The sequence below is a fragment of the Oncorhynchus mykiss genome, chromosome 4, assembly GCF_057628025.1.
Source record: "Oncorhynchus mykiss isolate SJ-2025 chromosome 4, ASM5762802v1, whole genome shotgun sequence".
Lineage (NCBI taxonomy): Eukaryota > Metazoa > Chordata > Actinopteri > Salmoniformes > Salmonidae > Oncorhynchus > Oncorhynchus mykiss.
Genome location: NC_143025.1, coordinates 25,438,957 through 25,462,779, shown reverse-complemented (window position 1 = coordinate 25,462,779; position 23,823 = coordinate 25,438,957). Strand labels below are relative to the sequence as shown.

Sequence of the window (23,823 nt, the reverse complement as noted above, 5' to 3'; positions counted from 1 at the left end):
GTTACAGTGATTTACAATTAAACTCATAATAAGAATAGGATGGGATTATCAGAGAATAGAAAAGTCATTTTCAATATATGACAATCACACTTTCTGATGACACCCACTCACTGTGATGTGCTGTGACAACTAGTTATTACACATCACACTAACCAGCATGGAATGACAAGTCTGACTGGAGTGGAACATGATGCGTCCATTATAAATCTACTCAAGAATAAAATATAAATCCACCTACCAGATCCCAATTTTGGGTGGCAGGTAGCCTAGCAGTTAAGAGCATTGGGCCAGTAACCAAAATGTTGCTGGTTCGAATCCCAGAGCAGCCTGGTGAAAAACCGGTTAATGTGCCCTTGAGCAAGGCACTTTACCCTAATTGCTACTGTAAGTTGCTCTGGATAAGAGCGTCTGCAAAATGACTCAAATGTCCAAAATGTAAATGAGTAGTGGATAACAACATGCTACATGGTTATTTGTGTAAGGCTGACTCTGAACTTGAACTGTTTCAAATGTAAATTGTGTATAAATTGCAACAATTATGATCAGCCCAAACCTGACATTTCTATCCGTTTAGACCAAATATTCACACATGTATCTCTATAGTCAAGCATTTCATATCTAGGCATCTCTAAAGATGCTGTCTGGAATAGGGAGACCATGCAGGGAGCAGCTGCTGGGTATCCCCTTGGCTGATGGCTCATGGAGGGATAAAGACAGGACACTCACCGACATGTGTGATGACACAGCCCACACGTTGCTGGAACTCCTGCAGAGACATCTCATCTTCTATCAGACAGCAGAGCATCTCAGGGTGTGGGCAGCGTCTGCTCTCCTCTCTCCCCTCCTCTTCTCTTCGGTCCACTCTCCTTCGTCAATCCGCTCCCTCACCGGAGCATGAAGCACCCTCCTCACACAATGCTTCCCAGTCCGCAAGCACCTCTGAGGGATGATGTGAAAGAAGGGAAGCAACTTGAGGGTCTGAGGATACCTCTAACTCCACTGAAAATATCTCTTCACGTCAAAAATGACAATACAATGTAGCATAGTATGTGTGTGTCATTAATAACGGATACTCACACACACACACACACACTCACTGGGTGAGCCAATCAGGAGGATTTCATGGTGCTTTCAAGCAGATGCTCGGCTTGCTGTAATAAAGGCTGAGTCAGACACCAGGAAGCAAATCAGAGAGCTGCTACCTGCCTTGGGGAGATAGGGGGCTAATGAATTCACTAACACAAAACCTGGAGATATAGAGCCAATGGAACGGAGCTAAAGTACCTCATAGGCCATGACAAAAACGTTGTTTCAAGAAAATGATTTAATTGTTATTATTATTAATAATTATGAAAAGTATTGTTTAAATGGCAGACAATATAACAGAAATCCAATTATGATATTCAATAATATTATATCAATTTAAAATATAATATTGTAAGTGAAGGATTTGATTTTCAAGTCATCCATTTTAATAATGGGAATATGTAGGCTGAAATTGGCTACTAGCATACAAAAACTAAATATGTAGATATGACTATTAATACATTTAGCATTACTATTGGAACGTCATGAAAGAAAGCATCATCAAGGCTGTTTACCCTTCTTTTTGGTTTTGAAACCCCGTCCAATAACGGCAACCCACCCCTTTACTATTCTGTCCCACATTTTGATGAAATCCAGCCAAGAGATGAAATGCAAGCCAATAGCATTATCGTCTTACCACATGCCAGTGCTCTTGGGACCGTGGCGATTGCCTAGGAGATGAACATTGAGAAACCGCTCAGCAGACATCTGTGCTCCCACTCCATCACCACTGGAGACAATCATGTGACGCACAGCTGGTCGTGACTGGTGATGAGAGGCATAAAATATTATCAGAATGAAAATGTGTAGGCTATAGGCCTACATATTATTTTAACTTATTTCACCACTTATTTTTCATACATCATTCCTAGTACAACAGCAACGACCCTCTCTAGGGTCGATGAAGAAAAGATGGAGGAGAGGAAGCCGCTTCTGACTTTTGAAATGCTACTGTCGCTCACCTCTCTGATTGTCGATTCAGTCAAAGTGACTAGAAGCAGCCTTGTTTTGGTTAATTGTGTAAATGAAGAACAGAAGAATAGTGCGATGCTGTCATGGCGACACGGCCGACGGTGGTTGGAACAGCGTGCTTGTTTGAAATGGAAAAGCGTTACGTTAGCTATTGATAAAGAAGATCATCAAGGCGAAGCAGCTTCTTTACAAGCGGGATGCACTGTTGAGCTTTACATCCCGAGGGGTTCGTGCTGATTGTACAGAGTTTGTGGCAGCTGGTTAAATGGTGTCCCTTCAGAAGCCAAGAACAAGATGTATGTCAAGAGAAGTGCAGTATTATCAAAAGGAGACGTATACTTAGAATATGTGGGAGGAATGGAGGGAATATGAGAGGCAGAAGAGGTCTAAGAGAGAGAGGGAGGAAGAGGGTGAGCTTGAGTCGGGTTCAAAATGGCGTAAAAAAAAGGAGATGGTTTGTTAAAGAAGAATGGTAGAAAGTGCAAGCAGAGTGAGCAGAAGACAGGAGGAGAAATGGAAGTGAATGAGAGAAAAGTATCGGAGGTGGTAGGTGTGGTGAAGTTCTCTGAGCCCGAGGCGTGCACTGTGGGTCAGGATAAAGATGAGTCTGACAGTCGGAGTGAAGTTTTTGGAAAAAGTGGACCTTTGCCTTTTGGCTGATCCATTTGTGGTTTCGGGGTGGGTGAAAACAGAGTTGGGTGCTGTGAAATCGGTGAGGGTAAACAGGAGTGGTCTTGTGATAATTGTTTGTGATTCTGCTGGTTAGAGTGAGCAGGTGCTCCACATTAACAGAATGGAGGCAAGAGATGTGAATTGTTTTGCTCTCAAGAAAAGGGTGCCATTGAAAGGAGTGATTGCTGGTGTAGCGGTAAATGTGAAAGTTGACCAACTGAAGGAGAAGATTCCCGGTGTTTGTGATGCTCATCGTTTGGTGCGACGCAGACAGGGTGGAGTGAGTGGTGAAACAGAAGAGTTGTTGTTTGTTCTTTTGAGTTTTGATGTTGAGTCTTTGCCCAACAAAGTGATGTAAGGATATATAAGTTATCCTATATGAGCTTTTATGCCGAATACATTACATTGTTACAGGTGTCAAGCTCATGGGCATGTGGCAGCAGTGTGTAGCAGGGATATTCCTAGGTGTGAGAAGTGTGCAGAAGGACACGAGACAAAGAAATGTGTAGCAATGGGGAAAGTAGCGGTATGTGTTAATTGTAGAGGTGCCCATTGGGCTGGGGATCAGAAATGTCCAGTGCCAGAGGCAGGTTGAGGTTTCCAGGGTTAGAGTAGTGCAGAAGTTGTCATATGCCGAGGCAGTGAAGAAAGTAGAGGAAGACGGGTCAAGGATGAGGGATCCTGAGAGGAGTGGTGTGAGTATTAGATCTGTACCAGTACAGAGGGATAAACCAACAAGTGATATTTGTTTCAACAAGATTAGATTTTTAGCATTTATAGCAATGGTTATCAACTGTACTGCAGGGATGGAACATAAGTCCCAGAGTACGGTGGTGTTTTATTTATTAATGACATATTTTTTGTGAGTATTAGGTGGTAGGGTATTTGTTTATTTATTACATTTTTTTCAATCAAAGTATAAGGGAGTTATACTCCAGTCTTGTAGGTTGCGGTAATGCAACATTTATTGGATGCCAACCTCTATTAAACCTCATCGAAGAAGAATAGCGCACTGGATCTGGCAAAAGTGACCTGAATTGGTCTTCTGAGCAGGGTGCCTGCTAAACGAGCTATGGTGCTTTCAAAACAACTGGGAACTCAGAAAAAAAAAGGCAAATCAGTGATCTTTAAGTCGCAATGTCAGAGCTATAGAACGATGGTCGAGTTTCTGACTTCAGAATTCAGAGTTGGATGACCGTTCAAAATGATTTTTTTTAGGAAACTCAAATGTCCGACTTGGTAATAGGTTGTAGTTACAAACAGTGCAGTGTTCAACGAATCAGCAATTCGGAAATGTCCTAGTTCCGACTAGCATGTGAACGTGACATGAGAACGCCCCCAAAAAACAATGTCAAATCATGAAAGTGATTTTCAGGTTGGAAAGTAGGCGCTCTAGAAATGTCGCTTTCTAAACAACTGGAAAAATATGAGGTCAAATCATGATGTCAGTGATCTTCAGGTCGGAACGTCAGAGCTCTAGAAAGAGGCCCTGAGTTCCCGAGTTGAAATTCGGAGCTGGATGACCGTTGAAATAGATTTTTCCCAGTCACAGCTAGTTTTTTTCCATGAGTTCCCAGTTGTTTTGAATACTCGGAAGTCTGAGATATCCGAGTTCCCAGTTGCTTTTAACTCGACAAAAGATGCTAGAGTTCCTGATTTGGAATTCCTTGTCGGATGACCTTTAAACGATTTTTCCCAGTTGACCATCGTTTTTGCTGAGTTCCCAGTTATTATTGTAGCGACCCGCACAGACAGCTGTGTGTTATGTGTTAGGCTAGTAGGTGGTTGTGTTGTACTTACCAGTACCCAGTGTTCGCGGGGTCCGACATGCCAATCAACCTTCTATCTGCCAATCACGGGAATGCCTGGAATGTTCTGATGCCGGGCATCCTGGCGGTTGGCGGAGTGGCGTGGAGGGGGGTTGGGCAGGGGGATGGAGCATTGGAAGTTAAGACCAGGTTTAGACTTTGTTCTCTCTCTTACGTCTGGGCTTCACAAAAGAAGGTCACGATTGGCTTGTGGGTAATCTTTCATTTATTTGGCGTGAGCTACGGCCAAACAGTAGCCTGTGTAAAGTTGGTTTAATAAACCGTCAATTCGTAAACTCAATCCTCTGTCTGGACAATTGTTCCTTTATGATCTAGTCAGGTTATTACATTATGAACGTGGCATTAGCCCTTGATCATGACTCCGAGTCTTTTCACACTTGGTTCCTTTTTTGTGCAGTGTGAAAACTCCAAAGGAACTCAGACCCCTCAAAAAAGCCCCGAAGCGAACCGAACTGAGACCATCTCAAGAGGTGGTCTGAGTTAAGTTCACTTGAATTCTTCGGTCCGTTCCCTTTTTTAGCGCAATGTGAACGCAAAGCTCCCCAAGTTCGCTTGTCATTACTCCTGCGCCACACACTTGACTACTGCAACACCGTTTCCTCTGCCATATAAACACCCACTTACTTTGGTGCCACAAAAGGGAGAATATGATGTGCAGGTTTGGGGGGAAAAACATTGTTTTTGGATATTATAGATGCACAGAAATTCCACAAAATGTGTGGAGTTTTGAGTGCAGATTATTTGTTTGCAATAATGTGATCTATAGACTAAGAGAGATTTGTCCGTTGTTTATTCGATTGTGGGGTTTGAATGGTGTGAGAAGACAACATATTTGGTGAGAATCACAACATAGGGTACAAAATCAATACTAGCCACTTAAAGTGGCAGTAGCCTACATTGGGTGTATAATTTTTAATTACAGCATTACTTAACCTGCAGTTATTCTACTGCTATTTATTCTGTTATCAATCATATTTACATGTTAATAATGTATTATTATTACAATTATTATGTCTAATCTTTTAATTAAATGCAATCTACTATCTTCCAAAATGTAAGTAGGTATAGCTAGCTGTCCGTTAACACGTTATGATGGAATGGCTTGTCCTGCACTTTATAAAAACCCAGAGTCTATTGAGTGAATGTTGGAAAAAGTTATTTGGTTCCTTTCTAAACATAGCAATGTGAATGCAAAGAGGACTCAGACCACAAAATAGGTGAAGTGAACTGGCAGAAGAGTAGAGTCCTCATTCAAATGCAAGGGCAGTGTGACTACAAAGATAATTGAGCTATTTAGCTTTTTCTACCCCAGAGTTCACTTTAAAGAGGAATGAGATTGGTTCTTTTAAAGAGGACTATGTGAAAACACCCTTAGTTCCATTACATTACACATAAGAGTCATTGGATGAAGGCGTCTTCTGTAGCGTTGAGTTGTTAAAATCCCTGATGCTCAACCTTAACGTTAACACGCGTCACTTGGTATTGGGAGCATAAGGACTTTATATTTCATTTCAGCGAGAAGTCATTATCAAAAAATGAAAGATTAAATTGATGCACACCATGTTAGGGTTACAGTGCTTGTTTACATAAAACAGACAGAATACAAGAGGCAACCACCTGTGCTTATTAGCTATTTAGTATGCTCCGAGACGGAGGCATCTACAGCTGTATGGCTCTGCAGCCTGTGCAAAACTGCTAGAGTAAGTGTATCTTTTTTATTTGAAGGATTTGTCGTTGATGAAAGTTAAGAGTCGTATGTTTCAAAAGCCGTATCACGAGTGATGATTATTGAAATTTCTAAATGTTAAAACCCTGTTGGGATTAGAGGTCGACCGATTATGATATTTCAACGCCGATACCGATTATTGGAGGACCAAAAAAAAGCAGATACCGATTAATCGGCTGATTTAAAAATAAAATGTATTTGTAATAATGACAATTACAACAATACTGAATTAACACTTATTTTAACTTAATATAATACATCAATAAAAACAATTTAGCCTCAAATAAAATGAAACATGTTCAATTTGGTTGAAATAATGCAAAAACAAAGTGTTGGAGAAGAAAGTAAAAGTGCAATATGTGCCATGTAAGAAAGCTAAAGTTTAAGTTCCTTGCTCAGAACATATGAAAGCTGGTGGTTCCAGGGATATGGGGGACAAGGAAGTGGGAATGAGTAATACAGTACGCAATACGCAGTAACACAGGGAGACAGGGGGAGTGGACTGTCAGGAGCCTTGTCTGCGGCACCTGGGGGTGGGTGCCTGGAGAATGTCATTGCCAGAGAGGGGAATTGTGGGGGTTCCTGGGGTTTGGGGAGAAGAGGCCCCTCTGTATGGGGCTAACCTGTCCCGGTGTAGTGTCACCTTTCTCCCCCTGGGAGGAAGCTGCACCCGGTAAACAACCTCCCCTACCCTCTCCAGGACACTGCAGGGTCCCACCCAGTGACTGTCCAACTTGGGGCATCTGCCTTTTTTCCTTAGGGGGTTGTAGACCCAGACCAGCTCCCCAGCCACAAAGTGCCTTCCCGGGGTGTGCACGTCATAGTTCCTCTTCTGCCTCAAACCTACATTCACCAGCTGCTCTCTGGCGAAGGTGTGGGCTGTCTCCAGGCGGTCCTGGAGTCTCCGGGCATACACTGGCCCCGGGGGAACATGAGGGCTATCCAGGGGCCGATCAAACGCCATCTCCGCAGGGGTGCGGGTCTCTCTCCCCAGCATGAGGAGGGCAGGCATGCAGGAGGTGGAGTCTTGGACAGTGGAGCGGCATGCCATGAGGACCATAGGCAGGTGCTTGTCCCAGTCACGCTGGTGTTTGGAAGAGACGATGGCCAGCTGCTGTCCAAGCATTTTGTTGAAACGCTCCACAAGGCCATCACTTTGAGCATGGAGAGGAGTAGTGCGGGTCTTGTGCATAACCAGCCTCTCAAACTTGGTGGCGAACACATGGGACTCAAAGTTTCTGCCTTGGTCGCTGTGGATGGACTCTGCAGCTCCAAACCTGCTGAACATCCCCGCTGTCAGGGCGTTGACGATGGTCCCTGCCTCCTGGTCAGGCAGAGCATAGGCCTCAGGCCATTTTGTGAAATAGTCCATGGCCGTGAGCACCCAGCGGTTTCCACTGTCTGTCGTGGGGAACGGCCCAACTACATCCACTCCCACCCTCTCCATGGGAGCCCCCACTGGGAACTGTTGGAGCTGAGCATGAGAGCGGCCTGGGGGGCCCTTTCTCGCTGTGCAGTTGTCACATCGGCGGCAAAAGTCCTTCACATCCCTCTTGTGCTGCCCCCAGTAAAAGCCCTGACGGAGGCGGCAGAGTGTTTTTGTGACCCCAAAGTGTCCAGTCCCCACCCCCCCATGAGTACTCTGGAGCACAGCCTCCTGCAATGCTTTTGGGACCACCACCTGCCACCTCTCCTCTCCCGTAGCTGACTCCTTCCATGCCCGCTCTCAAACTTTGACCACAACCCTTTGGTCGGGAGTGAGAGCACTGTCACCTCTTCCCATGGTGGCCTCACCTGCACCTCTACCCACTGTAACACTGGCTGTAGGTCTGTGTCCCGTCCCTGCCCCCATTCAGCCACGTCGACAGTCTGCAGCTCACAGCAGACAGGCCCGCTCGCCCGACACACTGTGGCACAGACCCCCTCTGCACACAGCTCTCTCTCCCGTCCCTCTCTCCGCTCACAGTGGCGGCAGCTGTCTGCAGTACAGGGCCGACGGGACATGGCATTGGAGTGGCGTGCCCCTGCCCTGTGTACCACTGTGAAGTCGTACGGCTGAAGCTCCTCCAACCAGCGAGCCACCTGCCTCTCTGAACGACATGAGCCACTGGAGAGCAGAGTGGTCAGTCCTTACAGTAAAGGGCAGGCCACCCAGGTAGTACTTGAAGTGTTTGACGGAAGCCACAACAGCCAAGAGCTCCCGCCGGGTGACACAGTAGCGGCGCTCATGTTTGTCAAATGTTTTGCTGAAGTACGCCACCACTCTCTCCCCCTCTGGCCCCACCTGGGCCAGCACTCCACCCATGCCCACATTGCTCGCGTCTGTGTCCAGGATAAAGGGCAAGGTGAGGTCAGGGGGGGAGAGCACGGGGGCCTCGATCAGTGCACGTTTGAGGGTGTTGAACGCCTCCTCACACTCCACTGTCCAAGTGAAAGCCTTGTCCTTTGGCAGCATGCGGTTCAGGGGAGCAGCGGCACTTGAGAAGCCCTGTACAAACCTCCTGCAGTACGAGGCCAGGCCCAGGAAGCTCTTCAGCTGACGCTGGTCGGTGGGGGTGGGCCTGTCTTGGACAACCCCCAACTTGTCCTCCATGGTGCTGATCCCCCTCCTTCCCCACTCAGTGGCCCAAGAAGGACACCTCTCTCCTCATGAAGTGGCACTACTCGGGGTGGAGCTTCAGACCTGCGGAAGCCACCCTCTCCAGCACACGCCGTAGCGCCCCCAGGGCTGACTGGAAGGAGCTGCCATGGGCTAGGATGTCGTCGAGGTATACCAGACACTGCTGTCGGGGGATGCCATCCAGCACCCTGTCCATCAAACGCTCAAAAGTAGCTGGAGCGTTGCACAGGCCGAAGCACAGGACCTTGAACTGCCAGTGTCCTCTCTTAGTGGAGAATGCAGTTTTGGCTCTGGCCTCTGGGGAGAGGGGTACCTGCCATTAGCCACTGCGGAGGTCTAGTGAGGAAAACCAGGAGGACCCCCTAACCAGGTCCAGCGACTCATTGATGCGTGGTATGGGGGGGATGAGTCCTTCCTGGTTACCTCATTCAGCCGCATGTAGTCCACACAGAACCTCAGCTTGCCCCCCTTCGGAACCATGACGACTGGCGCCGCCCAGGGGCTGTCTGAGGGCTCGATGAAGTCTGCCCGCTGCATCTCCAACACAGCCTTGTCTGCCGCCTCCTGGCGTGCCAGCGGAATACGGCGAGGACGCATCTTGATGGGTCGAGCATCACCTGTGTCGATCTCATGCTGCACCAGATGAGTCTGACCCACCTCTTCCTCACTCAGGGCAAAGCTGTCTCTGAATTCAAACAGCAACTGCCACAACCGTTCCTGCTACTCGGGGTCAAGACCAACACAGTTCCTCCCCCATATCTCTCTCACTGCACAGTGTCCTCTCCTCTCCCATCTGGGGTAGCTGGGCTGGGGGGGTGCGGCCCGGGCTCACAGAGGGCTGTGTCGTGGAGGTAGCTGGGGGAATGTAACACACAGCCGTAGGTGACAGGGGGGCTGGGGAAAAGTCACACACAGATGTGGGGGAGGGGGGGCAGCCATGAGTCTCAGCTGCTTTAACTGTTGGAGTAAAGGGTTTGTTGTGTTGAGTGAATGTGACATTAGGGGGGGCCATGGTGACTGCCGACCCTCCCTGGAAGCTCAGTGTGCCCCCATTTAGGTCTAACTGGCAGCCTGTGCTCCTAAGAAAGTCCAACCCCAGTATACAAGGGTCCTGCACAGCCGCCACCCACACAGGATGACGCACAGACCTGCCCCCTACTGTCAGTCATGAGTCCCTTCCCTTTCATGGGTGCCAGCTCACCTGTGGCTGTGCGGAGCTGCACAGTTGTGGGCTCACACTGAGTCCAACCTGGCACAATATCTGGCCTCACCAAGGTTACTGTGGACCCAGTGTCCACCAGGGCAGAGCAGGGCACTCCCTCCACAGTGACAGGGACAGGGACATGACAAAAGTCCCCAACACAGGTCCGGCCCACCACAACAACAGGCTCCATCCGCTTGCCCTCGTCTGCTTCTGGGGGAAGTGGAGCCTTGCTTCCCCGTCTGTGCCGGTGGGCTCCTCCTGAAGAAGATGGTGGTTGAGATAGAAAGCAAGGGGTCCGCACTACCCGGACCCCGAGCCGTTTCCCTGAGCTCTGGGGGACATGGGGCAAACCCGGCACAGATGGCCTGGCTGGCCACAACCCCAGCAGACCCTGGGACCAGGGCGTGTGTTTTGTGCCGCCTGTAGTGACACAGCACGCATGAGTTCTGTCATTTCAGCCACCCATGCAGGCTTTTCTGTCTCCGGGCTGCTCTGCCCCCCAGCTCGCACAGAGGGTCTGTCTCCCTGCACCCCCACCAAAGCCCCAGCCCAGACCAACTCCCTCTCAAAAGCCATCCAAGGCTATCTGCAATGACTCAGGATGAGCCAGCTGGGTCTGTATGTGCAGCTCCGTAGGAGAGAGCGCCTGTATGAACTGGTCCCGTGCTAGCTCGCTCTGCACAGAGGGGGGCATGTGAGCATATGCCCGCTGAGAGAGGCTCTCAATGTCATTAGCTAGCACCTGTAGAGGCTCTCCAGGCTGCCTGCGTCTATTACTCAGTTCGGAGCGCAGTAGCCCTGGCTGTACACACTGTCCATAGCGCCTCCTCAGTGCTCCCACTAAAGCACCATAATCATGTCTGTCCTCGGGGCTAATCAATATCAAACAGGCCAGAGCTTCATCCGTGAGTCATAAAGCCAACTGCAGTGCCCTTTCTTCATCCGACCACCCCCTAAAATGAGCTAACAGTTCAAACTGAGCATGAAAAGCTTCCCAATCCGCCTTACCGGAATACTTCGGGGTCTTAACAGTTACGGAAGCAGCCGGGAACTGGGCGCCGCCTTGTTTGTTAACATCTTGAGCCCCAGATTCCTCGTCGCGCCGCGTCGCACCCTTTCGGTCCGCCCCCAGAATCCGCGCGAAACACAGTCGACGAAGGACTCATGCCCGCTTCAGCCGCCATCACTCTAACGTCCTCCCTCAAGCAGCCTCTGGGCTCCGACGCCCTGGCGATCTCCTCAGCCAGATCCTCCGACGTCCATGCACACGCACCTCCTTGGCCATAATCGTCCCCTACCTCCACCTTCACTTTCAGATTCCCTCTAAGCATTTTCAACCCTGGTTCTCACCGACAGTAGCTAGCCACATAAGTCAGCTAGCTAGCTGGCTAACTTTTATCAACGTTTTTACTTCCGACACCAATGTAATGACCTGATTAGATCATAAAGGAACAATTGTCCAGTCAGGGGGTTGAGTTTACGAATTGACGGTTTATTAAACCAACTTAAGCCGTAGCTCACGCCAAATAAATGAAAGATAACCCACAAGCCAATCGTGACCTTCTCTTGTGAAGCCCAGACGTAAGAGAGAGAACAAAGGCTAAACCTGGTCTTAACTTCCAATGCTCCAACCCGTGCCCAACCCCCCTCCACGCCACTCCGCCAACCGCCAGGATGCCCGGCATCAGAACATTCCAGGCATTCCCGTGATTGGCAGATAGCAGGTTGATTGGCATGTCGGACCCCGCGAACACTGGGTACTGGTAAGTACAACACAACCACCTACAAGCCTAACTAACACATAACACACAGCTGTCTGTGCTGTTCGCTACAATATGCAACGCAGGACACGCTAGATCATCTAGTAATATCATCAACCATGTGTAGTTAACTAGTAATTATGATTGATTGATTGTTTTTTTATAAGATAAGTTTAATGCTAGCTAGCAACTTACCTTGGCTTCTTACTGCATTTGCGCAGCAGGCAGTCTCCTCGTGGAGTGCAGTGTAATCAGGTGGTTAGAGCGTTGGACTAGTTAACTGTAAGGTTGCAAGATTAAATCCCTGAGCTGACAAGATAAAAATCTGTCATTCTGCCCCTGAACAAGGCAGTTAAACCCACTGTTCCTAGGCTGTCATTGAAAATCAGAATGTGTTCTTAACTGACTTGCCTAGTTAAATAAAGGATAAATAAAGGTGTAAAAAATAAATAAATAATGGCCAAATCGGTGTCCAAAAATACCGATTTCTGATTGCTATGAAAACTTGAAATCGGCCCTAATTAATCGGCTATTCCGATTAATCGGTTGACCTCTAGTTGGGATTGTACCCTACTTCACATTAGGCAATCGTGGGGGAAGCTAATGGCTGAGAACTATAGGGAGAAGGCAAAATGCCTCCTAGAGGTGTGCATTGAGAGCATTTGCTGTGGGGATTGTAAAAGATATGGCCACTTGTCAAATGTTTGCAGATGGGAGAATTATGTTATTAAAGAATCTGTGAATGGAAAATGTTGCAACTGTGGAGCAGATCATACTCCGGACTTCCTTGAGTCCCCCATTTGTGTGCAAGAGGTCAAGGTGTCAAGGATCAGGGCTGTACAGCAGATCTCATATGTGGAGGAGGTGAAGGGGCAAGAGGCCACATACTGAAGAAGTGATCTGGATACACTCATTGTGAAGAAGGTGGATTTTGTAGCATATAGCCACAGTTATCAATTGTACTGCACAAGAGTCCAAGAAGCTGGACAAAATTGTAGACAAAACGTTTTTGGGGCTCCAAGACTAAATGGCAGAAGCACTGCACGGACTACTGTCATCAGAAAATGTCCCGCCCTCACAGGATCCATCTGAGTCTGTGTAAGGACCTGATTTGTAATTTTAACAGAAAAACAAGTTAATTAGTTTAGCATTATTTCTGATATTAATATTTTTTACCACGCGTTATTTACTTGTTGCGGCTGTTTATTATCTACCCGCACAGTAGGTAGCGAACGCCATTATAATTATACCAGAGAAGAAGAAGAACTCTCTGATTGGAGGGAAAAGATTGACGTCGTAGACGGAAAAGGGCGTCGCATTTTCATCAGGGCGGGAAATCTACCACACATGTCAACAACTAACACAGTTCGAATGTTAACGCATTTTATATAGCTACAGGTAACCAAAGCTTGAAAGCAACTGATAATCTGTAGCTAACTTACTTGCAAACTGTTCTGCGATCTCGTTACAGTAGGGATCTCGCTAAGTGGTGGTTGTTATTGTTTAGCCAGCTAGCTAGCTTGCTTGTCACAGAAAGAGAACGTCGCCCTCTTTGACACGCAAGTATCGCTCAGTGACTAATGGGCAGTGGTCTGTTTTCTAACTCCTATTTAGAGAGCCATGCAGGCGTTTTTGAAAGGAACATCTACTCAAGGCACCAGACCTCTGAAAGAGAAAGGTGCCGGGACCAGTGGAGAGAAGAAGCAGAAGTCTGTCCCCTGGGTTGAGAAATAGTAAGTTCAATTTATCCGCGGCTGTAATGTAAGCCCTTGTGAATCTTCCTTCATAAAATTAAAATCCAGACACACAATGAACAGTTGCTATTCTTCCCTGAAACTGCCAGGTCGCAGTTGTAAATGAGAACTTGTTCTCAACTGGCCTAACATTACCTGGTTAAATAAAGGTGCACAAATAATAATAATAATTCATGCAGCGGCAGGCAAATATCTTTGTGATAAGTAGCTTGCTATGTTTAGCCAGAAAGAAAACCCTGCATTAATATGATCAACTGCACACTGAAATCCATTGTTTGGCTGTTTACAGTAGACCAAAATGTATGGAAGAGGTGGCATTTCAAGAGGAGGTGGTTGCTGTGCTGAAGAAGACTATAAAGGGCGCCGATGTAAGTACCCTCTTCAGATCCATGAGAGTGACGACTCATATGTCTAGGGTAAATACTGTCTGCTGGGGGTTCTGTTTGAATTTTACATATGCCCAGAGTGGATGAAAACGCACTTTGGTGATGACATTTCACTGGTAAAATACATTTTACCAAGACAAATATGATACTTTGTGTTCTGAATCGTTCAGTGGGGTCTTTCTCTAACACATCATTACCATTATATCCAAAAAGTTGGATTTTGTAACCTTATACAGTTGAAGTTGGAAGTTGACATACACCTTAGCCAAATGCATTTAAACTCAGTTTTTCACAATTCCTGACATTTAATCTGACATTTATTTCAGCTTTTCCCAGTAGGTCAGAAGTTTACATACACATAATTAGTATTTGGTAGCATTGCCTTTTAAATTGTTTAACTTGGGTCAAACATTTCAGGTAGCCTTCCACAAGCTTCCCACAATAAGTTGGGTGAATTTTGGCCCATTCCTCCTGACAGAGTCGGGTTTGTAGGCCTCCTTGCTCTCACAAGCTTTTTCAGTTCTGCCCTCAAATTTTCTATAGGTTGAGGTCAGGGCTTTGTGCTGGCAACTCCAATACCTTGACTTTGTTGTCCTTAAGCCACTTTGCCACAACTTTGGAAGTATGCTTGGGGTCATTGTCCATTTGGAAGACCCATTTGCGACCAAGCGTTAACTTCCTGACTGATGTCTTGAGATGTTGCTTCAATATGTCCACATCATTTTCCATCCTCATGATGCCATCTATTTTGTGAAGTGCAAAGCACCCCCACAACATGATGCTGCCACCCTCGTGCTTCACGGTTGGGATGGTGTTCTTCGGCTTGCAAGCCTCCCCTTTTTTCCTCCAAACATAACAATGGTCATTATGGCCAAACAGTTCTATTTTTGTTTCATCAGACCAGAGGACATTTCTCCATGTGCAGTTGCAAACTGTAGTCTGGCTTTTTTATGGCGGTTTTGGAGCCGTGGCTCTTTCCTTACTGAGCGGCCTTTCAGGTTATGTCAATATAGGACTCGTTTTACTGTGGATATAGATACATTTGTACCTGTTTCCTCCAGCATATTCACAAGGTCTTTTGCTGTTGTTCTGGGATTGATTTGCACTTTTCGCACCAAAGTACATTCATCTCTAGGAGACAGAACGCTTCTCCTGCCTGAGTGGTATGACTGCTGCGTGGTCCCATGGTGTTTATGCTTGCGTACTATTGTTTGTACAGATGAACGTGGTACCTTCAGGCGTTTGGAAATTGCTCCCAAGGATGAACCTGTCTTGTGGAGGTCTACAATATTTTTTGGTTGGAGGTTTTTTGGAGGCTGATTTCTTTAGATTTTCCCATGATGTCAAGCAAGGAGGCACTGAGTTTGAAGGTAGGCCTTGAAATACATCCACAGGTACACCTCCAATTGACTCAAATTATGTCAATTAGCCTATCAGAAGCTTCTAAAGCCATTACATAATTTTCTGGAATTTTCCAAGCTGTTTGAAGGCGCAGTCAACTTAGTGTATGTAAACTTCTGACCCACTGGAATTGTGATACAGTGAGTTATAAGTGAAATAATCTGTCTGTAAACAATTGTTGGAAAAATTACTTGTCATGTACAAGTAGATGTCCTAAACGACTTGCCAAAACTATAGTTTAACAATGAATTTGTGGAGTGGTTGAAAAACAAGTTAATGACTCCAACCTAAGTGTACGTAAGCGTTTTTTATATATATATCTATATTTTTTTACCTTTTTATTTAACTTGACAAGTCAGTTAAGAACAAATTCTTATTTCCAATGACGGCCTAGGAACAGTGGGTAACTGCCTTGTTCAGGGGCAGAACGACCTTGTCAGCTCGGGGATTTGATCTTGCAACCTTCCGGTTACTAGTCCAATGCTCTAACCACTAGGCTACCTGCCGCCCCGACTTCAACTGCACAGCTGATAATAAGTGTTGAGCTTTGTTGACGGAGCATTTCAGCTTCATCACCAAAACTTTTGATGATTTTACATTTTGTGGTCGTCGTCTTCAAGTTGTTTCACGAATGGCAAAATTAGCATGAAATGAGCTGAATTAAATGTAAAAGGCTTTTAAAATTAAAAGCTTGGGGTACACTCAGTGCTCTGACATTTCACAGATGTTTTTTGTGAGTAGTCTTTGAGAAAGAACAGGAACTTGGTATTAATATGAACTGCGTATACTAAAATATGAAAATACTACATATCATGTCCCAAATCAATATCTATCTTAATGGAGTGTAACGGTACACATTAGTAACGAACCATTCTATTTGGGGACCTCTGTTCGGTCTGCACTGTGAACCCGAATGGATGTTTAAATAGATAAAACATCTAAACTGCAGTGTATGCGTCTTTTTAGTACTGTAAAGCTGAGCTTTACATTGTAGCCTCCAGATGTTTTAACGGAATAGCCTATGCGCACGTTGTAATTATAATCTCAATTGCTTAATTTCATACTTTCCTTTTTGGGAGGCGCAGCCGGAAACTAGTTCTCTACGATTGTCAGTATTGGGGTCGATATACAAGAATTGGAGGATCCTCATCATTTAAATCTCCACTTTGGGACCATTTTGGCTTCCCAGTAGAAGCAAAAATGTATTTAACTTAGTAGGAAAGCAACTAGATGTATTGAATTTATTTGAACATTAATTAATTTGATGATAACACATGAACAAAATGGATAAGTAATTCTTATTTTCCTTCAACTTTTTGAAGAAGCAACGGTGCGGGAATGCCCCTGTCTGTGTGTGTGCGTTTGTCTGCCACGGTGTAGCCCTTAGCGATTATATTAATAACAACAGTCTTCTGGTAGATGGAAAGGCTTTCCCAAAAACCTAAATGAAATGTTAACTACAAAGTAGCCTATGCATACATGACAGAATGATATCATGATTATTTGCCTACCTCACTCCAGTGGTGATTTGCGATCACGTGGGCTACAGAAACACTGCTAACCAAGCAAGGCTCTTGCTGGTGTTCACCTAAATTAAATGGTATATCTACACCCAAAAATGTACATTTCTTATATTTTTCCCAGACCTCAAATGGTCTCCTGATGTGGTTTAAGCGTTGTGAACATAGAACATGACATTTTGTGTCATTTCTGAGTGTGAAACCCTGACAAACAAAAATCTGAAACCTGCAAAAAACAAATGGAATTAGGCAAAAATATATATATATACAGTGCCTTGCGAAAGTATTCGGCCCCCTTGAACTTTGCGACCTTTTGCCACATTTCAGGCTTCAAACATAAAGATATAAAACTGTATTTTTTTGTGAAGAATCAACAACAAGTGGGACACAATCATGAAGTGGAACGACATTACTGGATATTTCTAACTTTTTTAACATATCAAAAACTGAAAAATTGGGCGTGCAAAATTATTCAGCCCCTTTACTTTCAGTGCAGCAAACTCTCTCCAGAAGTTCAGTGAGGATCTCTGAATGATCCAATGTTGACCTAAATGACTAATGATGATAAATACAATCCACCTGTGTGTAATCAAGTTTCTGTATAAATGCACCTGCACTGTGATAGTCTCAGAGGTCCGTTAAAAGCGCAGAGAGCATCATGAAGAACAAGGAACACACCAGGCAGGTCCGAGATACTGTCGTGAAGAAGTTTAAAGCCGGATTTGGATACAAAAAGATTTCCCAAGCTTTAAACATCCCAAGGAGCACTGTGCAAGCGATAATATTGAAATGGAAGGAGTATCAGACCACTGCAAATCTACCAAGACCTGGCCGTCCCTCTAAACTTTCAGCTCATACAAGGAGAAGACTGATCAGAGATGCAGCCAAGAGGCCCATGATCAGTCTGGATGAACTGCAGAGATCTACAGCTGAGGTGGGAGACTCTGTCCATAGGACAACAATCAGTCGTATATTGCACAAATCTGGCCTTTATGGAAGAGTGGCAAGAAGAAAGCCATTTCTTAAAGATATCCATAAAAAGTGTTGTTTAAAGTTTGCCACAAGCCACCTGGGAGACACACCAAACATGTGGAAGAAGGTGCTCTGGTCAGATGAAACCAAAATTGAACTTTTTGGCAACAATGCAAAACGTTATGTTTGGCGTAAAAACAACACAGCTGAACACACCATCCCCACTGTCAAACATGGTGGTGGCAGCATCATGGTTTGGGCCTGCTTTTCTTCAGCAGGGACAGGGAAGATGGTTAAAATTGATGGGAAGATGGATGGAGCCAAATACAGGACCATTCTGGAAGAAAACCTGATGGAGTCTGCAAAAGACCTGAGACTGGGACGGAGATTTGTCTTCCAACAAGACAATGATCCAAAACATAAAGCAAAATCTACAATGGAATGGTTAAAAAATAAACATATCCAGGTGTTAGAATGGCCAAGTCAAAGTCCAGACCTGAATCCAATCGAGAATCTGTGGAAAGAACTGAAAACTGCTGTTCACAAATGCTCTCCATCCAACCTCACTGAGCTCGAGCTGTTTTGCAAGGAGGAATGGGAAAACATTTCAGTCTCTCGATGTGCAAAACTGATAGAGACATACCCCAAGCGACTTACAGCTGTAATCGCAGCAAAAGGTGGCGCTACAAAGTATTAGCTTAAGGGGGCTGAATAATTTTGCACGCCCAATTTTTCAGTTTTTGATTTGTTAAAAAAGTTTGAAATATCCAATAAATGTCGTTCCACTTCATGATTGTGTCCCACTTGTTGTTGATTCTTCACAAAAAAATACAGTTTTATATCTTTATGTTTGAAGCCTGAAATGTGGCAAAAGGTTGCAAAGTTCAAGGGGGCCGAATACTTTCGCAAGGCACTGTATTTATATAATAATTTAATAAGGCCCTACATTATGGCTCATGATGTATTCCTGGGTTAGTTTTACATCTTTTGCCAAAACAAAAATGAAGTACAGTAACTGTTGGCATTACATTTTCCTGCTAAACCGAACCACGACCCCAAAACCGCACCGTGACCCCAAAACCGCAATATGTACCGAACCGTGGGTTTGAACTGTTATCACTTTACTAGTTTACCTCCTATTGTTTCATTTTTTTCTGGATTTGAGAAGATGAGTTCAATGCTAAGCCTGTCAGGTAGCCTTAATTCTCACAACAGCATCCAGCCTAGCTGACACAATGCTATATTCCTGTTTTTATGACAAACATTTATCTGGCCTCCATTGATTTAGTCGTACTAATTTTGACCTGAATCCTTCTCTCATCAGAGAGTAAGAACTCCCCCCAAAATTGAATGGATTATGATAGAAACATGAGGTTTGGATCATTGGTTTTCTTAAAGGATTATCTACACAATTAACATTATTTTACCCATTGATCAAAAAATACATTTTTGATTGGACACCTTATATTATATCATCTCCATTGCAGCTCCCCAATCTGCTGTTCTATGGACCACCTGGAACAGGAAAGACATCCACCATCCTGGCTGCAGCCAGGGAACTTTATGGGTGAGAGTGACTCACCAGCTTTACAGATTACTGCATGCCAACTCCCAATTTATGCAGGCACTGCGTTTTGTGGGTTTCAGCTGTACAGTGCTTGTATACACCACAGTCAGTTTTCCCTGTCTGTTCCTCTCCACAGGCCAGAGCTGTACCGACAGAGAGTCCTGGAACTGAACGCCTCTGATGAGAGAGGGATTCAGGTGGTCAGAGAGAAAGTCAAGAGATTTGCCCAGCTGACTGTAGCAGGACACCGCACTGAGCAAGTACAAGTTTCCTTAACCCTTTACACTCTCATACCTGTTTAGGCTGTTTACCTGATAAACAGCCTAAATTGAAACGCAGTCGGTGTACCGTGTTAAAAAGAAAAATACTATTGCAACCTCTTTGCAATAATGAATTGAGACTAAAAGCTTGACGTTTCAAGTGTTTTAATACCAAGGATACAGTCAGCTGAGTGCATGCATTTAGAAAGTTCACAGCACATTTTATACTCTTCCCTCCTTTTGGTCACACCCCTCTTGTAGGTGTCACCTCCCCAACTATACATTTTATGACCCAAATGAGTTTCCCTCTGGCTCCTGTGGAATGTCCATGGTCCGCTCTTTGTTTAGCCATCCGTCTTCTGTTCTGGGCCTGACCCTGCTCTCTGATCCTGGGCAATTGCCTCTTATCTGATTAGGTCAACATTTCTAAATTGGCGTACACACAGTTTCATGGCCTGAACTCCATTAATACTCACAGTAATCATTCTCTAAACAGGAAGCAAACAAACTGTAGTTTAACATAAAACATGTTACATTTTGACAGAATCCATCAACAGTAACATGCTATACATGACGTCAGAGCTCTGGCTCTGCGCTTCACAGCTCTGTATGGGTTTTGACGGACAGCCGTTCTGAACTTGAGCACCGCGCACGACAAGAATTTGCCCACATCCCTCCTGCTAATTTGCCAACTTTTATGAAAAAGAAATGTTTTGTTTGAGTGTGGGAAATGCTGTAAATTTAAAAGGACTATGTATTTTGAAAGATGAGACGTTGAGGATTATAATAAATATATCTTTGATGTCAAACAAGCAAACAAAATACCAAATGTGCACTTGACACATTCCAAATCATAAAACTCATGTCATATACAGTGTCAACTTTTATGATCACTGTTTGATGTACAGTTACAAGATGACATGTCGTCATAATCTGGGTTGTTCTGAACAGAATGAGTCTATGTTTCTCTATTGTGAAGAAAATGTGCACCGGAATGCACTCATGACTCCTTCATATGCGCTCCAAAATGTATGATCTGTTATCGTGAATTGCGTTGTGAACACCTAATACTGTGATATTGTGTTTAGAACTTAGCTCAGGGATCATCAATTAGATTAAGCTGCGGGCCAATTTAAAAACAAAATGTAATGTTTTTAGTTTTTTTGAGGGGATTGTCAGGGGGCTGGAACATAATTACAAATAATTTCTAGATTGCAAATTGACAGCAAGAAGCCGAAACAGATGCCTAAAACATAATCACTTCAAACCTTGCGTACATTTGTATACATTTACATACAGTATATCTTTATTTTATGCTTGGTAATATTTTGGAACAGGTTTTTTCAAATAAAAATCACTTGGAGCTGATTTGCTGGTCTTTTTCAAGTTTTATTTTCAACAAATAAAAAAGTTAATATTTATTTTGCTCAAATTGGGGGGCAAAATAAAATTCACCTGAAGAATTTCTGGATTTCATTATCAACTAAAAATACATGTAAAAGGCATGAAATCAACAGTGTAATGTTTGGATTCAGTCGTGTCAGGTGAACTGTTGTCCTCACCTTTGGTCTAATAATTTTGCCATAATCTCTAAACTGTTCCCTTACAATTGCTACCATTTATAATGCATATATTTCTTCTGTAAGAAGAAAGAGCCAATTTCCACAAGTGTAAAATCTACACAACAGATCAGACCATATAACGCATGCCCTTTCCTTACCCCATATAACTGTCAGCATCTTGTTCATGTTAAATTATGATATTAAAGTTTCTTTCCCTTCCTTACCTCTGACAGTGGGAAACCATGCCCACCCTTTAAGATCATCATCCTGGATGAGGCTGACTCAATGACCAACGCTGCTCAAGCTGCTCTCAGACGCACCATGGAGAAGGAGTCCCGGACCACCCGCTTCTGTCTCATCTGCAACTATGTCAGCAGGTCAATTGGGTTTCAGACTCCAAGAGGCACACTAGAATATTACATTCATATTGGGGGTTGGTTTAGGAGTCCAATACAAAACCACACAAACTCTTTAAGACACTTTACAACATGCTGTAATAAATGTTAAATCTGTTGCTAAGCTAACTCAACTTGAATGTGATTTGATTTTCAGGATTATTGAGCCATTGACATCCAGATGCTCAAAATTCCGCTTCAAACCTCTGGCCAATCAGGTCCAAGAAGAGCGCCTGCTAGAAATCTGTTACAAGGAGAATCTCAAGTACTCGAAGGAGGTGAGGATTGCAAACTGGCAAATGTCTTTGAAATAATATTTTTACAAAGAAATGCTCTGTACACACCTTTTTACTTCAAGGAATCATCTTCCGTTATCCTTAAAATTCTGTTTTCCTGCAGGGAATTGCAGCGTTGGTGAAGGTTTCAGAGGGGGATCTGAGAAAAGCCATAACCTTTCTTCAAAGTGCTGCACGGCTGAACACAGATAATGAGATCACGGAGAGTGCGGTCATAGAGATAGCAGGGGTGAGTGCTTCAACTGTATTACACTCAACATCAGTAATAGTTACCGGTTTTATGCACTGTGTGCAATCCTGTCAAAGGAGGTATCAAACGTTTGCTGACCATGCTCACATTCATCTTTTTAAGGTTGTTCCCCCCAAGATGATCGACAATTTGCTTAAAATCTGTTACAAGGGCACATTTGAAAAACTAGAGATTGCTGTTCGGGTATGTACATTGGTTTTCTATTGCTCCTTCAATACATATGGAAGAACATGAAGAACTCCTTTCCATGACAGACTGACCAGGTGAAAGCTATGATCGCTTATTGATGTCACTTGTTAAATCCACTTCAATCAGTGTAGATGAAGGTGAGGAGGACAGGTTAAATAATTATTTTTAAGCCTTGAGACAATTGAGACATGCATTGTGTGAATGGGAAAGACTAATATTTAAGTGCCTTTGAACAGGGTATGGTAGTAGGTGCCAGGTGCACCGGTTTGTGTAAAGAACTGCAAAGCTGCTGGGGTTTTCACGCTAAACAGTTTCCCGCGTGTAATCAAGAATGTTCCACCAACCAAAGGACATCCAGCTAACTTGACACAACTCTGGGAAGCATTGGAGACAACATGGGACAGCATCACTGTAGCAACACCTTGTAGGGTCCATGCCCTGACAAATTGAAGCTGTTATGAGGGCAAAAGGGGGTGGTGCAACACAATATTAGGAAGGTGTTCTTAATGTTTCGCATACTGCTCTACCAGACTATTCACCAGGCCTTTCTGCCTCTTACAGAACATGGTAGATGAAGGCTATGCCGCCACACAGATCATCAACCAGCTACACGAAGCCATCATAGAGGAAGAGCTGAACGACAAGCAGAAGTCTGCCATCACGGAAAAGATGGCAGTAGGTGTTTGAAAAGGGCATAACTTGCATTGTGGTAATATTATTCTTTCAATAATGTTGTGATTACGATGCCTACAGTAGTAGTGACTTATTGATTTGTCTTCTACTTCCAGGTGGTTGATAAGTGTCTAGTGGATGGTGCAGATGAGTACCTGCAGATGCTGAGTCTGTGTTCTGTGATCTTGCAGCAAGCCACCCAGAGTAACTGACCCTACAACCTCTCCTCTACGTTTACATCCTAACCAACTGCTTTTTTTGATACATGTTTTTACTCATTAATCTAAATGTGTTTCTTTTAAATACTATATTTGTTAATCAGTGCTGTCATACTTCAGGGGTCAGTTTCATTAAAAAGTACTGTGATTTCACATCTGGGTTTTGAGTCAGTTAGGAAAAAAACACATGTAACCATATTTTATACATAAATAAAGATATGGGTGCTTCTTTGCAGACATGCACATACTGTCCATAGTATGCATCATATATAATCTCACATCAATGCATTTTAAAAGTATTGTAACGACTCTGGGTTTATAAGCGCAGAAATCGACTCCGCCGTACAACATTATTTTGCGGCACAGTCGATAGCGCGCCGGACCTCGGGCTCGAGACCTGCACCCTGCCTGTTTCATTACAATATGATTACAGACGTAACAGATCAACATTGTCAGTTTAGTGTAGTTCATACGTTGACTGCTTCAGCACGGCAAGCGTCTGCCAGGTCTGG

The 23,823-nt window shown here is 44.4% G+C and overlaps 2 protein-coding genes and 1 pseudogene across 21 annotated transcripts in view; 1 reads left to right on the top strand and 2 right to left on the bottom strand.

The window, feature by feature from the left end:
* Positions 1 to 1,196, bottom strand: part of LOC110521584 (guanine nucleotide exchange factor DBS) — a 70,339-nt gene extending 69,143 nt beyond the window's left edge. For 11 of the 19 annotated variants that reach the window (XM_021599228.3, XM_090231602.1, XM_090231606.1 and 8 more), the window contains exon 1: positions 727 to 1,196. In XM_021599228.3, coding sequence (XP_021454903.3) covers positions 727 to 805 — 79 coding nt within the window. In that variant the 5' untranslated portion in view covers positions 806 to 1,196. The remainder of the gene's footprint in view (positions 1 to 726) is intronic. The other 8 variants (XM_090231601.1, XM_090231607.1, XM_090231609.1 and 5 more) reach the window with 1 other exon arrangement.
* A 6,631-nt stretch (positions 1,197 to 7,827) lies between these two features.
* On the bottom strand, positions 7,828 to 11,440 carry LOC149983957 (uncharacterized; annotated as a pseudogene).
* A 1,448-nt stretch (positions 11,441 to 12,888) lies between these two features.
* LOC110521582 (replication factor C subunit 4) lies at positions 12,889 to 23,554 on the top strand. Of its 2 annotated transcripts, none has more exons than XM_021599224.3 (11): positions 12,889 to 13,267; positions 13,484 to 13,602; positions 13,913 to 13,991; positions 19,390 to 19,469; positions 19,606 to 19,725; positions 21,525 to 21,668; positions 21,844 to 21,964; positions 22,086 to 22,211; positions 22,335 to 22,415; positions 22,983 to 23,096; positions 23,210 to 23,554. In XM_021599224.3, the coding sequence occupies exons 2-11, from the start codon at positions 13,490 to 13,492 to the stop codon at positions 23,303 to 23,305; spliced, it is 1,074 nt and encodes a 357-aa protein (XP_021454899.3). In that variant the 5' UTR covers positions 12,889 to 13,267; positions 13,484 to 13,489; the 3' UTR covers positions 23,306 to 23,554. The 2 variants fall into 2 exon arrangements, with proteins under 2 accessions (XP_021454899.3, XP_021454901.1); XM_021599226.3 differs by having other exon boundaries at positions 22,983 to 23,100.
* Positions 23,555 to 23,823: the final 269 nt, after the last annotated feature.

Coding starts and splice junctions, on each gene's coding strand:
- LOC110521582 (XM_021599224.3), top strand. CDS start 13,490: ATGCAGGCGTTTTTGAAAGGAACATCTACTCAAGGCACCAGACCTCTG. Junction 13,603..13,912: donor GTCCCCTGGGTTGAGAAATA/GTAAGTTCAATT, acceptor GGCTGTTTACAG/TAGACCAAAATGTATGGAAG. Junction 21,669..21,843: donor ATCTGCAACTATGTCAGCAG/GTCAATTGGGTT, acceptor TTTGATTTTCAG/GATTATTGAGCCATTGACAT.